Source organism: Corvus hawaiiensis, chromosome 9, assembly GCF_020740725.1.
Source record: "Corvus hawaiiensis isolate bCorHaw1 chromosome 9, bCorHaw1.pri.cur, whole genome shotgun sequence".
Taxonomy (NCBI): domain Eukaryota; kingdom Metazoa; phylum Chordata; class Aves; order Passeriformes; family Corvidae; genus Corvus; species Corvus hawaiiensis.
This window is the reverse complement of record NC_063221.1, coordinates 10,253,397-10,269,085: the sequence shown is the minus strand read 5'-3', so window position 1 is coordinate 10,269,085 and position 15,689 is coordinate 10,253,397. Positions and strand designations below refer to the sequence as shown.

At 36.7% G+C, this 15,689-nt stretch overlaps 1 protein-coding gene and 1 long non-coding RNA gene across 6 annotated transcripts in view; one reads left to right on the top strand and one right to left on the bottom strand.

The window, feature by feature from the left end:
- The window catches only part of KCNT2 (potassium sodium-activated channel subfamily T member 2), a 115,538-nt gene that overhangs the window by 84,109 nt on the left and 15,740 nt on the right, over positions 1–15,689 (top strand). For 3 of the 5 annotated variants that reach the window (XM_048312934.1, XM_048312932.1, XM_048312931.1), the window contains 8 exons: positions 430–659; positions 1,330–1,546; positions 2,773–2,878; positions 3,108–3,280; positions 4,917–4,988; positions 7,614–7,748; positions 12,207–12,318; positions 15,006–15,107. In XM_048312934.1, coding sequence (XP_048168891.1) covers positions 430–659; positions 1,330–1,546; positions 2,773–2,878; positions 3,108–3,280; positions 4,917–4,988; positions 7,614–7,748; positions 12,207–12,318; positions 15,006–15,107 — 1,147 coding nt within the window. The remainder of the gene's footprint in view (positions 1–429; positions 660–1,329; positions 1,547–2,772; positions 2,879–3,107; positions 3,281–4,916; positions 4,989–7,613; positions 7,749–12,206; positions 12,319–15,005; positions 15,108–15,689) is intronic. The other 2 variants (XM_048312935.1, XM_048312933.1) reach the window with 1 other exon arrangement.
- LOC125330107 overlaps positions 1–15,689 on the bottom strand; it is a 48,080-nt gene that overhangs the window by 29,517 nt on the left and 2,874 nt on the right. Inside the window, exon 2 of the long non-coding RNA XR_007205372.1 lies at positions 13,499–13,548. This is a non-coding gene — a long non-coding RNA (uncharacterized LOC125330107). The remainder of the gene's footprint in view (positions 1–13,498; positions 13,549–15,689) is intronic.

Sequence of the window (15,689 nt, the reverse complement as noted above, 5' to 3'; positions counted from 1 at the left end):
ATTTCTAAGAGTGAATTGTGAAATTTAAAAAATGAATTATGAAAATGGTTTCCATTACTTATAAATAATGGAACAATTTAACATGATTAATAATTTTTCATATCATGTATCCATTTTTCTACCAATATTTTCCCAAAAATGACTATTCATCTGACAGAAAAAATCAACTAGAACAACATTAGGAGAATATTATGGGCATTACAAGAACCACTCAATTGCCTAGGAATTCATGAGCTCAGAAAAACTGCTTGATTTGACTTGGCCTATTTAGCAGAAAACATTTTTCAAACATCTTTGTCATCCAGAAAGCTGCAAATGTTCACAATGTGCAAAGAATAAAAATACACCTGAGGTTCAGTTTTGACAATGGAAATTCTGGTGTTTGCAGGACTGTGCAAAGTGAACCATGCCTTTCCTTTTCTAATTAAGGTTTGGAGTCTGTCTGATTGGTGTTAGAAAGGAAGATAACAAAAACATTTTGCTGAATCCAGGTCCTCGATATATCATGAGTTCTACAGATATATGTTTTTATATAAATATCACCAAAGAAGAGAATTCTGCTTTTAAGAAGCAAGAAAAGCATAGACAAAATCATGAATCAAAATTATCTTATCATGGAGCTTCTAGGTTACCAGTACACAGTATAATTGCCAGCATGGGTAAGTAAAAAAAGAATAAAAAAATTACATCACAACATATTCCTATCTAATGAGTAGTACATTTTAAAGCAACTTCCTAAAATTTTAAGAAACTATAATCATGTATAGAAAGAATTATTATAAAAACTTTTAACATTTTCCTTGATATTAAAAAAAAAAACCACCACAGACAAACCAACAACAAAAAACCCAAACAAATGGAATTGGGATCTCTTTTTCTTTTACTTGACAATGTGGAATTAAACTACTTAAGACTGGTATAAAAAAGTAACAGTGAAGTGTATGCAAAGCAAAACAACTGGGTAGATCATGAGTATGTCTTTGGCATTCATACCTCATTGATTGTAAGAAGTTTTCTTGAGCTTCTTTAATTTAAAAAACACCATTTAGTAAAATCTGCAGGTTGTTGATGCATATAAATATGGACTCATTATATAAGGTATGATTTTAAAGAGGTAGTTAACAAGAAGACATAGACTAATTGTCAGGAAAAGTGCTCCTTTCCTCGAGTACAGTTTAAATATTTGTTTTATTTTAACGAAATAAACGCAATTAGCATAGTGTTGCTGTCAGTCCTTTGCCATGCAGTCAGGGAATCCCCACTAATTACAGGAATCTCATTAGAATGTTCTAAGCAGCGCACTGAGGAAATGTTTTCCCTTACCCTTAGGGACCGTGGCCATCGATTTACAGGACACCGGGTGCCGCGGGCCCAGCGGGGCCACCCTGGCCCTTCCTGCCGAGGGGGGCAAGGAGGGCAGGAGGCCCAGCATAGCCCCAGTGCTGGAGGTTGCAGACTCCTCCTCCCTTCACACGTGTGACCTGCTCAGTGACCAGTCAGAGGATGAAACCACTCCATCGGATGATGAAGTCTCTGCAGGCTTAGAGTACGTATAGTACATGTAAAATAACATGAAAAGTTAATACTATATAAAAAGCATCAATAATCTTTTTTGACATGCAGATCAGTCTGAGGACTTGTAGGAAGCAAGTCCCATGAAGCACAGTTACGGAATTATTCCCTTCTAGGAAATGCTAGCAGAATGCTATAAGCCTATGACAGATTAACTCTTCCATTTGCCAGAAATTTTCTTCTTGCAGTTAAAAAAGCTGTAGTGATGTATTGCAATCCATTCATAGCCTACTTTATGCCTTTTTTTTACTTTCTGTAATTACTAAGTCAGCACTCAACAAAGTTGTAAACAGATAAGTACACCTGTCATGAGACTGCAGTGATAATCAGATATCCAACAGGCTTTTTTGAGTGCTGGGGCTGGATGTGTGATTTCAAAATGCAGAAATGACAAAAAAGCAGTATGGGACAAAATGATCACATCTAATTCAAAATGCTTGTTAGTGTGTTACTGAAAGTAATGATGCATTATTCAGATAAACCCAGAAGATTCAATCCTGCTGTGCAGATGAGCAATTATGTTTATTGGGATTGCTGACAGGGGTGTTAAAACTGAAACACACAGTTAAACCAGCAGAGTTTCCCATCTCCACCAGTGACAAGCATGAGACACCCCAGGGAAGACTGTCAAACTCCAGAGAAAAAATTAATAGGATAAGTCATCTTAAATGTGCAGACTGAAACACCAGGATTTAAAAGGCCTCTTGTAAAAAAAAAAAAACTAAGGTCAATTAGAAATTTTATCTCATTGGGTAGAGGATTTGCCATTTAGAATTTATTTCAGCCATTTTGACAGTATGTTATTAAAGCAAAAAGGTAATGACTTCACTCATTTTTGGTAAGTGTTTGAAAAAAAATTGGAGAAGGAAGAGCAGAAGTACAATTATTTCTATTTTCTTTCCTTCCTTTTTTAACTTAAAAGTTTCCAGTTCAAAACACTATGACAGCACACTATGATGCAACAGACTGTTTTCAAAAACCCATGCAAAATTCCTTCAGTCCTCAAAAGCATGGCAGCTTTCACTAAGTTCTATTCAATTGGCTGCAAAAGACATTCGTTTGACCTCTATTAAACATAGTTCATTTTGTGTACTTGACTCTAAAACCTGGACATATGTATAAACATCCCATAAAATACTTGTGTAGTCACCTGTGTTTTGGTAATGTGCTGTACTGAAAAATGGTTTTTTTCTATTTTAGGTATGCCAAAGGCTATCCTCCTTACTCTCCCTATATTGGAAGTTCTCCCACCTTTTGTCATCTTCTGCATGAAAAAGTCCCCTTCTGTTGTCTAAGACTAGATAAGGTAAAGGGAGTTTCTGTTACTGGATAACCCTGCATTCTCATTTGTCTGTTGCATTTGAGTAGAGCTAAATTCTGATTTCTCCTTAGAGATGAAGTCTGTGCAGCATTTGCTACAATATTATATTTTTTCCTCCTTTTCCTCACCAAGTGTTTATGTCTAATCACGTCTGTATTGGGTCATCTGATGCAATATTCACATGCACTGAACTTGTTTCTTACTTTGATTTTAGGGGTGCCAGCATAACTACTATGAAGATGCCAAAGCCTACGGATTCAAAAATAAATTGATTATAGTTGCAGCAGAAACTGCTGGAAATGGCTTATATAACTTTATTGTCCCACTCAGAGCTTATTACCGACCAAAGAAAGAACTAAACCCCATTGTATTACTGCTCGATAATCCGTAAGGAGACTTTTGTTACCCCCTCTGCTAAGTTTTAAACTCATTTTACCATTACTTCAATAGATGACCACTTTTCACATGGCCAGCTGAAAATCAAAAACATTATGGCACACTTATCTTTGAGAAAAGTTAGTGACAAAAATCATACCCTATGGTCACTGTCTTATACAAAATTGACCTTTTACTGACTGTAAATGGCCGTAGTAAACTTAAATGTCCTTATTCTTCATGCCAATGTTTCAGCTAAGTTTTTCTTAAAATTACCCCCAAAATTGTGAATGCTACTGCTAAAATTAAGTAACTTAATAAACACTGTAAAAAGCAAGCTGTGTAACAGTTTCACAGCTATGTGACAGCACTAACCTACTTAACACAATGCACTTACTGGCCTGGACCAGTTAGGGATATTTTTAATAACTCTACACTCAAAGATAAACAGTTCTTTAAACCAAGAGGACACCCACAGACACACTTTGTCTAAAATTATTTAAAGCCATGGGTGAAAATTAAAGCCTGCAGTATTGTTGTTACTTTTATATCTGTCTGCTGATGGCTGGGATTTTTCCATTTCTTCCTTTTAAAATTTCAGAAAAATTTGTCCCTGTCAATACTGGTTCATTTATAATCTGATCATGAACTAGGTTTTTTTTTTCTTGCAAAACTTTGGTACAGCTCAGCTACTTAAAATCACAGTTTGAAGACAGAAACAGAGGTTAACTGTACACAGAAAAGTAGAACAAGCTAAGAAAGCAAAAATGTCTTGTAGGTTGTGATTCCAGGGCTGACACTTCCTTTTACGTAGATCTGTTCCAGTTTAAGTGATTTTTTTTCTACAAAGGCCTGCTGTGAAGTGTCCCACTTTGCCTCAGGCAGCTCCTTAGTCACCTGTGCTTGCACAACAGAAGGTTTTAATGTAGGTACCATGGTATACAGTGAACTACACAAACTGAGAAGCCTAAATGAGGCTGAATCGCTTCCACTGGCAGTGCGAGAGCAAAGCCATGGGCACATGGGGCCCTCTAGCGCCAGCTTTTTTTGTCAGCACAGTGCCCTACTTCACACATTGCAATGCTGTTGTGACACTTCATGGCTAAACCCACTTTTGATTGATTAATGTGAAGTAAAAGCTCTGCTTGCTAATTAAACCAACACCCTTAGTGTTGTCTCCCTCTATGCAGCGTTTGCAGTGACTCCTCTGAAAGGGAGTAGGCTTGAAAAGCAGTATGTGTCACAAAACCCAAGTGATGATTCGATTTCCACATTTTAATTAAGAATTCTTGATGCTTATTTTAAGTCCTCCTAAGGCATACACTGGAGTATAACTTGGTAGTGTGTCCTTGACATCACTCATTCATTCTGATACTTGGAATTGTCCTGTGCCATAACATTTCTGATTTTAGAGGTGCATTTATTAATATAAGCATGTTAATTCTGATCATTCTTTATGATCACAGCAAACTGTTGATTCACAGCTTTCTGAAAAGCTATCCCCTGCTTAAACTGATATTGCAATGCCAAAGTTTAAAAAAGTTATTTTTTTAAGAAAACCCCAAAGTACCAGTTGACTGAAATATTTTAGAAGAGATGCTGCTGTTGTGATACTGTGTTTCATTTTGTAATTCCGTCTGCTGCTCAGGCCAGATATGCATTTTCTGGATGCAATCTGTTGGTTTCCAATGGTTTACTACATGGTGGGCTCTATCGACAAGTAGGTGAAATAACTGTTAGAAAACTTAACTTTGTAGTCTCAGTGGTTTGTTGTGTGTATTGTCACTGCATGTTTTAGTGTGCGTGTTGTAGCTGGAGATGAGCTTTTTGCATGCATAGTCTGTGTCTGTGTGCTGTAATTTGGGATTTCAAATTTCTCATTTATAAAGGATCTCATTAGTGAAAAGCATGACAGGGAGCACAAGTTAATATCTTCAAAACCATAAGATTAACTGTTATTTAGGTGAGTTCATGTGTTTCAAGAGATGAACAGATTATAGCCCTGATTCTAGTGCCAGTCTGTACTGAGTTATAACTTGTTGGAAGTCATTGACTCAGGTTTTGTAAAGATAGCTACAGAATGCAAACAGTCTTGAATGTGTCCAACAGTCTTCATCTTCCACTACTTAAATTATCACTTACTCCTACATTTCTGTTTTCACCTCTGCTAATATATGTTTATGGATACAGGTTTAGCAACAGAAATTTCATGTAAAAATCAGGCAGAAACAAGAGAAGAGCACGGACTCAGGAGTATTTTAGTAAACTCCTCTGTGTAGAGTGTAAATGTAAAGAAAACCATTTGCTTCACTACATAGTGAATACTGAATTGGGGCTACAAGTCCATAATACTAATCCCCTCTATAGAAATCAAAAAACTTACTTCCTGCTTATAATAGTGATACAGTTACAGATTTACCTTGGTGGTACCATGGTCCTTGTGAGGTTTACAAAGGGTCTACAGAAACGTTTTTCACTTTACATTTTTTCCTCTTAAGCAAGAAAGGGTTGCAGGTTATTAACATCTACTACTTTCTTAACTCTTAAGTCCGTAATAGTTATAAAAAGAACTCATAGTGGCAGAACAATTAAATGTATACTCAAGAAGGAATACTCAAAGTATTCAAAGTAATTGATAACTGAGATCTTAACCTATTTTATTAATGTGGAAAATCAAACTTTGTTTAAATTTACTGAGTTTATTTCAAAATGGAAATCACCAAATCCCTCCCTAATGGTGTTTTGTTGTTCTTTTAGAACTGAGTGCGTTAAAAAAAATGAAGCATGTAGTCTTTGGAATAAGTCATTGTTCAGAATTCAAAAGTTCAGTCATACCAGCATGAACTTCTGCATCTTTTCTGACACTAAAATCACTTTTAATTCACGGTGCAATAAGCAACCATAGTTTGTAGAGGGTTTTTTTGACATCTATTTTCATTAATTAGATACTTTAAAAAATATAGTTCATACATATTCCCTGTGTTTTCCTCAACATGTTTTTAAATCACATACAACTAATAGATCTGATCAGCTCTAGATAAGAAATACACTGTAAAACCTGCACATTTCCTTTTCTCATTAAAGGGGTATAAAACACGTTCCGAAAGTACCACCTACTACCTGCAAGTATCTGAAATATTTCTCATTTGGTCACCAGCAATGTCATCATCTTAGATAGAAAACCACCAAAGCAATGATTCTCATTTACCATTCTCTTTTTGTTAGAAGTAGATGGGTCACAGAAGAGCAGCTTTACCAAAACTCAGAGCAGAGAGGGACTTCATCAAAATATGTCAAGTAGTAGGTACCTGTACAAGATTTGAGATCTGTAACTGAAGAGATTTCACAGTTGTGCAGAAATCTAGTCAATCTTGAGAAACCTTTAGCTACAGGTACATGAGAACTAGAATTATAATACTTCCACATTAGCATTTTTCAAATTCTTCACAAGCCAGCAAAAGGTAACTGCTAAAATAAGAATAGCTGTTGAGCTTATGAAACACTGAAATGCAAAAAATCTGGATATTTCAGAATAGACTGCTATTTTCAGAGATCAACTGAAAGTCTGAAAAAGCAGACATACAAATTACTCAGAAAAAAGTTTGGACTTGTACACTACAGTTGTTGGCATAGATCATATAAAATCAGTTTTTCTTTTGCTGTAGACAACCATCAGTGATATTGCACAGGTTCAAAAATAATGATATATATTCTTCCAAAATAAGTTGTTAAAAAAACCCACCATGTTTGTCAGAAAGTGCTTGGGGTCTGTAGAAAATGCTGTTGTTAAAACAGATGAAACATGCTTCATTTTGGAGACAAAGGTGCAAGGCATGATGAAAACTGTAACTCAGCTGTCTGTGAGTGTTTTCTGTGGTTGGGCTTCACACAAACAGTGTCCAGCTGTGCACAAAGTTCTGCTGCTCTGCAGCTGCTCCCAAAAGCATCCTGAGAACACTCCAACTCATTTATTAACATTTTGAAGCCAAAATAAAACTGTAGGAAAGAGCAACTCAGAGCATTTATTTGGGTTTTTCTATTGTCAGAAGTAACTGCAATGGAGCAATTTGTTGCAGTGGATAAGGCCAAAGTCTTCCCAAGTAACTGCTAAAGGCTTATTAAAAAAAAAATATATATAGATTTATCATTAACAAAAAGAGAGGGACTGTAACAACCTACTGAAGTAGATTCTGTATTCTATTCTACCAATTAATTGAGATGTTATCCTTGATTGTATTAGAAGTTACGATATGTAGCTGATCTGCAGATGCCAGCCATGGCTAATCTTTGGAGTGTTCCATATTTAAGTTGCTTGTTTCTTTCTCCCTCTTTCTCTTCACAAAAGCCTAGATGACTTATTAAGGTGTGGGGTCACCTTTGCAGCTAATATGGTGGTGGTGGACAAAGAAAGCACCATGAGTGCCGAGGAAGACTACATGGCAGATGCCAAGACCATTGTGAATGTGCAAACCCTCTTCAGGTAAGGCATTTTTGCAGTCTATCTACACATCCTTATTAATTGTGAAATACTTGATACCTTTTGTGCCAAGAAATTATTTTTTTTTATTCTACTTAAGTTTTCCCTTGCATGAATTTGTGTCTTACATAGGCAAACGTTTTCTCACCCTGCTTAGCAATTCACTTAGAATCCTGAGGTATTCTCCTGAAAGCTCAGATGAAATGCTTTGCATCCCAAAACCGGATGATCATTTAAAAAGGTAGCTGTCATGTTTACAGGAAGGAAAATAAAGTTACTCTTGAAGACTTAGGATGAAAGGTAGTTGAGAAAAGAAAATTCACAATAATGCTAAAGCCCATATGCAAAGCAGATCCTTGTAATGCTGAAAGCAGTGCATCACTATGAACTTAGTAGCAAGTGTTCACACCTTGAATATTTAGTTTTGCACAAAAGTTAGGGTTTTATATATATGCAACATTACAAATGACAGGAACATGGTAAGAATCATGAGAGTATAAAATGATCAGTCTAGTAAAGAGGCTGAGGAGGCTGTGTTGAAAAGCAGAACACTGAGATTTGCTATTCCTTCTGAGAGCTCTCCTCATTAAAGCCTTTGTGTTAAATATCTTCGTTCAGTAAGTATGAAAAAATGTGTCACTTTGAGCAGAGAAAAACATTTGCTTAGTAAAAACCCCCCAAAAATCTCACATAAAACAAAACACACTACAGAGTCAGCTACAAATTGGCTCCCTGATTTGGGGCTTAAGCCTAGCACTTCCTGGTGTTCCTTCTAGTAAGACCTGGAAGAAAATTGAGTATCATTCAACACTGCTTCTATTGCAATTACTTGTCCTCTGTGTCAAGCCTTCCACAAAAGACCGGAGAGAGGTGCGTAGTAAAAGTCCTTTGAATCCTTCAGTGGTTTAGAAAACTGAGCTCATTAAAATACAAGTATTTCAATGGAGCTTTTTTGTAAACACAGATCTGTGAGAATGCAGTTAAATGCTGTTTGCATTTCTGCAGGTGCTCAAAAGAATCAAAATCTACAATGCACAAGAAACTTTAGTTCTGTCTTTTTCTAACAGTCAGTTTCTGAATTGGTACCCGATACGTGCACAGGTGTGTTTCGTACTCAGGAAATTTGGGTTGAACCTATAACTGAACTTTATCTGTGCATCACTCAGATCCACTCCTAACCATACAGTGCTAAGGCATCTTACTGAGGTTTTTTACATACATCAATTTCTCAGAAATACATTTTAACCCCAAATGGAAAAAGGAGTTCTATCAAAAATAAAACTTGCAACGTTCCAATTGTTTTTTCCCATAGTTGTGCTCTACTTTGTAAAAGATCCTAATAGGAAACTACATATCTTAGGTATCCAATTAGATGTTCTGTACACTCCTTCAGTTGTCTTGCATGATGTTTGCAACTAGATGGCAGCTTTAACTCACATACAAACTCTGTGTCTGGTTCAGTATTAACACTGCGTATTTACAATCGAAGTGAATTAAAATAAATATCTTGGTTTAAGACTTAACAATACTTCTTCATAAAACTTTATAGGCTTTCACAAATAATGCATTGCATAAATTTGTTTTTTTCCCTAGAACATGTACAAAAATGTCACTGTATTTTTTATAGTATATAAAAGTGGTAGAATTAAGTAAGCTTTGGGAAGAGGCATAAGGTAGTGGCATTTACCTGTTCTACAGAATAAACTACACTCATTGCACCAAGGTAAATAGTTTTGTAAATGACCTCTAAAAATATATTGAAGGCTTTTTCATCACTTATTAATAGCTACTAATGTCAGAAACTAATGAAGAAAAGACTGAACATGGTAGAGAGCAACAGCATTTAACACAAACTGTAGTGTTAAAGAGCGATTTTAAACCACTGGATTTAATACATGCTGTTCTCGACGATATCATGTCATTGAAGAAGACTCCACTTTAGTCGCACCAGGTGAAATCCTTCAGAGGATACAGGCTGATCTAAACATCCCTGATGTGAGTTACTCAGGCTTGAAAAAGCCATGTGAGAGTGCTGCAGTACTGTTTGGCCTAAGCTGGCAGTTCTCATACACCTGTTCTGACATTATTCCCCGATATACATAAATTAGCAATCCTGCTTTGCCAGGAGAGCGTGCTCCCCACCCTGGAAGCCAGATTCATTGTTTACAAGGACAGGGTTATCAGCACCTTTAGGGCTAGAAGCTGTGCCATCCCAATTAAAACTGTGACACAGCACTAGCTTGTCTAACATAGTTAGGAGTACAGAAGTGTGACTCGAATGGGCACACTGACTAAGAAAGAACAAGCAGCTTAAAAAGAAAAGGAGAAATTAATAGTCTTGGGACTATGCCTTAAGATGCTTTTCACTTTCTAAAATGAAAGGGGAAACCAACCACTGAGTCCCTGTAGACAGGTGTGAGTCCACTGCTGCGATAAGGAGCAATGCAGGGTCTGCAGGCAGGTGCAAAGGAGAGACCTTTCCTGCGAGAATGCGGCCTTTGGAAGCAGTTGGCCGGTTATTGGTTTACAGAGCTTTAAAGCGCAACAAGCGTCATTTGGCCAACCCCCACGCACCACGATGTGGACATGCAATGCTCAACAGCATCCTTTTCTACCCCTAATTCAACTGTGTCTCTTCCCCATGGTTTTTTTCTACTTAGCCAAAGTAACAGGCCTGAGCCATGATTTTACAAAGGCAACAAGGCCTTCATTTTATAAGGTTTTACCTATGTGCAACCAGTCCACCTCAGAAAAGCAGCGGGTTTCCTCAGGCAGTAGGGCTGTACTACTATAAAGTTTTATTAGCTAACCTCTTAAAGGCTGTGCTTCAAATCCTGCAGGAAGCCTATTGCCAGCAGTACACCTAACAGGCCAGTATTTTGGCTGGCATCTAGCTGTCAGCACCAATTTAGAGATAAACCAAACGAGGTGCTATGATGGCATTGCATTGCTTGTCTGATTTCCAAATAACCAGTTCAACAGCAAGCCATGTCTTCCATCAGGCTAGTGGGGCTTTCTCTGCCCCATCCAGTCCTTTCTCACTAGAGTGGGGTAGAGGAGAGGGATCTTTGCCCAGAAGGAGCCTGCTCCAGTGCTGAAAGCTGGCAGGCAGTGTGCCTTACACCCAGGGCAAGAAGCGATCTGTCCCTGACTACCTGGAGGGTAATTTCCCCTAGTTCAGCTAAAAGGCACTCGTAAGTAAAATATTTTACCAATACCAGTTTTGAAACTGATTACCTAATATAAATCAGTTTTCATATCTCAGTAATAAACTAAACCATCTTTAAGAGAAACATAGCAGCCTGCATTTTTTCCTGTAGTTGTGTATCTTTAATCATGAGATAAGCTTTTAATTTCCTAATTCTGAATTCTGTAGTGTTAGTTTTCAAATATAATATGGGATTAACACATATTGGTAGACAGTCTGGATATACATTTCCTCACATTTAGGCTCTGCTTGAATTGCCATTTCAGTGACGTTTCTCCCTGCAAAAGTGAGGGAAAAGGACAAGACTTGCAAAAAGGTGCACTGAATTCCATTTGACACTAACTTACTAAACCCTGCTTCCATGAAAACTGAGACAGAAGCCACATCAATGATGTAAATAGTACTACAATTGTCTATTGCCAAGTATAGATAAGTACCCTCAGGATCACTAGAAGAGGCTACAAATGTACATCTCATTTTCTGTCATGAATCTGTAGATGAAATACTCAAATAATAATAATATGAGTCCTATTCCAACTTCTTTAGTATTTAAATAGCATAAACTATGATTTTCTTTCTGTTTCTTGGAGCCCTGAGTGCTGAGGAGGGGCTCTTTAGTCTGCTGCTTGAAAATCTGTGTAATTCAGCCAGTTCACAGCTGAGCTTTCTTCACTGCTTTTTGTTACTGGAAGCCTGAATTGGTGTTAAGTTATAAATATTTTGTATATGTAAATATTTCGAAGTGAGAACATAAGTATACATAAACATACATTTTCTCAGCAACTCCCACAAGTGTCACTTTTCATCTATATTGCTCAGACTGTAGTCACAGCATACAAACAGACCTCAAGAAAGAAAAATCAACTGGAAAGGGTGCATAAATCAGTAGTAGTTTACATGCAACCAAGTACTAAGTGCAAGCTTTATACTTTTGCATTTTTTGTTGTTTCCTACAGATTTGTGATATTGTAGCAATCACTGAATAAAACCTCTGATAACGAAATTAAGTGGTTTCTTTCTAGCATTTAAGTATTTTGTGAGCTCAGTGTGTGCTTCTTTGTGAATTCTACAGGGAATGTGTTGTAGTTTCCTCTGCTGTTGGAGCAGCATTTCACTGGGCCCAGACCCACCACAGGTTTCAGGGACTTCATTAAAAACATGGACACAAGCACAGGCTGTAGCTTTATGTAGAGCCTTACATCTGTGAGCTGTTAGAATTAGAAGTGTAACCATTACATTCTTTTAAAATGCAGGTTGTTCTCCAGCCTAAGCATTATCACAGAACTAACTCACCCAGCCAACATGAGATTCATGCAGTTCAGAGCCAAAGACTGCTATTCTCTTGCTCTATCCAAATTGGAAAAGGTAAGGAAAATTGCCTCCCCTCACCCCCAACTTAAATGTTACAATTTTATTAATTTTTCTGATTTTGTAGCAATGATTTCAAAACAAGTGAAAACTTGAACTGGAAACAGTGAAATGGAAACAGTGAAATGATTTATGGTTGTAGAACTACTGTAAAAGAAAATGTTTTTTCAAAATTCTACCTTCATTTAAGAATAAATTTTGATTTGATTTCATCACTTTACAATATAATATTAATCAAGCAACTCTCTGGTGGAATTTGCTCAAGGAAAATTAAATATTTTTGGATAATTGAATATTTAGAGCTAATGTAATTGTCCAAGAGGCTGACACAGGCAATTAATGTGGAACATCTTTTAACTGACTAAATGCTTAAAACATACAGATTTTATTATAACATTGTTTTTAATTCCACTTCACTTTAATATATCATCACTATAATGATGTCTTCTGTACACACTTCTGTGTATCTGGGAGAAATATTGGCATTACTGTGATGATTTGAGAACAGCAATTATTCTCTGTCAGAGTGATGATAAGGACAGCTTAAATGTTAGATAAAACTTCGATATTCTATACATTAAGGTGCACATTTGGCATTTTCAAACTGTGAAACTGTTTGGCTGTATGGAGATAAAATTTAATTTGCTTGTTCAAAATACTGTTACTTAAACAGGTGGAACACAGGAAGTAATATTGTGCATCATTTTAACTCCATGAACTCAAGGCCAATCCTCTTTCTCACAGATCTTCACTGGTGATCTGACCTAGCCACCTCTGCACTCCCTAAATCTTACAGTATTAGTATTACCTTCATGATCTTTCAGGCCATTTTCTGAGTTTGTGAGAGACAAATAATATCACTGTGACAGTCTTCAAGGGCAGAAATCCTTCACTACAGTCTTGGCTTTCTCCCCTATCGATCAGTATGATTGCTGGGTTTTCTCATGTAGCCTCCCAATCTGTGCACCTCAGATATCTTACATATCTTGGTGCATTTGAATTAATGCCAAAATCATTACAATTATCAGAGATTTAACATATAATTTCCATTTCCTAGCTGTACCGTAAATTTCCTAGATTTTGGGGATTTCAGAGAGTTCCCTATTTACTGTATAATATTCACCTAGCTAATTTCAATATATACTTAATGGAAAAGAGCCTCTTTATAGAAACTTACCTTCCCAGTCCAGTTTCTTAAAGAGGAATTGAATGCTGCAAAAATTCAGCCTGTGTGGATGAGACAGGATAAGGATGGGAAGTAAATCTTTTACTCGGTTGAATGTCACACGTACATGTTGACCACAAGATGTAAATATTTGGGTGGCCTTTAGGCAGTGAAACCAGGGTTTTTTATCTCAGTTCTTTCTTGCTTTTCAGCACCTTAATTTTTCAAGCAAATGTTCTGGAAATACTTAAAAATATTTTAGCTTCTTGGCTATCTTTATTAATTTATTGTGCAAAAGTTGTCAAGATAGGTTGGAAGCTGAACATTTAATGAACTTCCTATCCAAACTATGCTCTGCTGAAACAGAGGTAGATAAATTATCTTAAAGAAAGACCATTTTCTTCACTGCTGTTGCAGTTGCCTGCTGTTGATATTTCCCAGTCACTTCATCTTAACATTTACAGGGAGAACTTCACAGGTGGTGCTGTAGTTCATTTGATGTTTCAGAACTCCCTCATGCAAAATGAAAGGCAATTAAAAACTCCAGTAAAAATTACCTAAAGCAGTCAAACATAGAGTTGCTTGTTATTTCTGCATTAAGCACCTCATTTTCAGAAAGACTGAGAATGTCAGGCAAGTTGCCTTGAGGTAGCAGTGAAACACTCTTGCAAAATTGGCTTTTCAACCTAATGGGCTGCAGAAGACAGATACACAAATCAGATGACCATCTGCTGTTGCAGCTGCAACTTTTCTCATTTTAAAAATAAATAAATCTGACAGTAAACTCAGCCCTGACAGAGGAGAGAGCAATGGCCTTTATACAACAGAGAAAAGGAAAAACAAAACACCCACACTCTAAACTTAAAATCTATGTTCTCCATTTGTCTTGTGTGAGAAAAAAAATTAGGTGACCACTCCCTCTTTCCTGAAAGAAAGGGTTTGTAATGTTTTGGATAAGGTTTACACTTTAGTTTGCTGTGGTTTTTTTTCAAGTAAATATTGCAGGTGCTAACGATAAAAGTTCTAAAGCTCTAAGTGATCATTTTGAAATAAGTACAAGTTCCTGTATCTTTTAATCAAACCAATCCTGTGATTTTGTATCTTCCACAGGGATAAGCACACAGATGTTAGGTGAGCATAAATCTATCTGGGATGGCCCAGTATGGGATGGCAGTATTGCAGTGATCTACACACAGGCAGGCTGCTTTTTTAACCTTCAGGAGGAAGCCTCCTATTTCCTGTCTCCATTTTCTTTTCTTTAATATCATTCAGTTATTAAGCAGATTTGAATTAACGTTAAACAATGAAAACCAATAATGACATATGAGTTATAAAAAGAGATTGGTACCTCTTATTATTGGTGTCTTATTTTACATAGAACAAAATACTTGTAGGAAGAAACTATGTTTGGGATTTTACACTTTTGAATTTTTTCAAGATAATATCTATTTCATGTTTTTGTTACAATCCTTCCAAAACCCGCATTAAAAGTTTTTCCTATTTTTTAATTCCTTAACAGAAAGAGCGGGAGAAGGGATCTAACCTGGCATTTATGTTTCGACTGCCCTTTGCTGCTGGCAGAGTTTTCAGCATCAGCATGTTGGACACATTGCTTTATCAGGTACTATGAACAGACTTAACACCAATATTACCACCTATTTTATTGTGCTTAATCGCTAGATGACCCTATTTACCAACATAGGATCCAGTAAAGTGCATCTGTACTGGGAACAACCAATGGCAAATGATCATGGAGCATGCTCCATGTGATGGTATTAGTTCAGTTGTCAATCCCAGAATCGCTCTGTAATTGCACAAAATCTGATGTTACATATTATTGTTTGTTGTACCTCTCCACAGTCAAATAGCTTCAATAAGGCCTATATAAATTACAGATTATACAGATTAATAAAGCTTGTACTCTGCAATAAAAAAGGGAGTGCCCATTGCCACAGCATCATGTTCCAAACAGAAAGGAACAGAATTACTTTAATGTGTAATTTGTCTCCTACATTTGTTCATAAAGGCCTCAATTACTTGAAAGTGTCCTGTCCTCTTCCTTGTGTTGACTAGACCTTGAGAGGCCCAGTCATTACATTGTAAAGTAAGCCATTCCTGCCCTTGCAAGGAAATACATTCAGTGGTTACAAAGAGACAGTGGGGAAGAAAAGGCAGCAATTCAACCTTGTTGCTCAGAATCTAG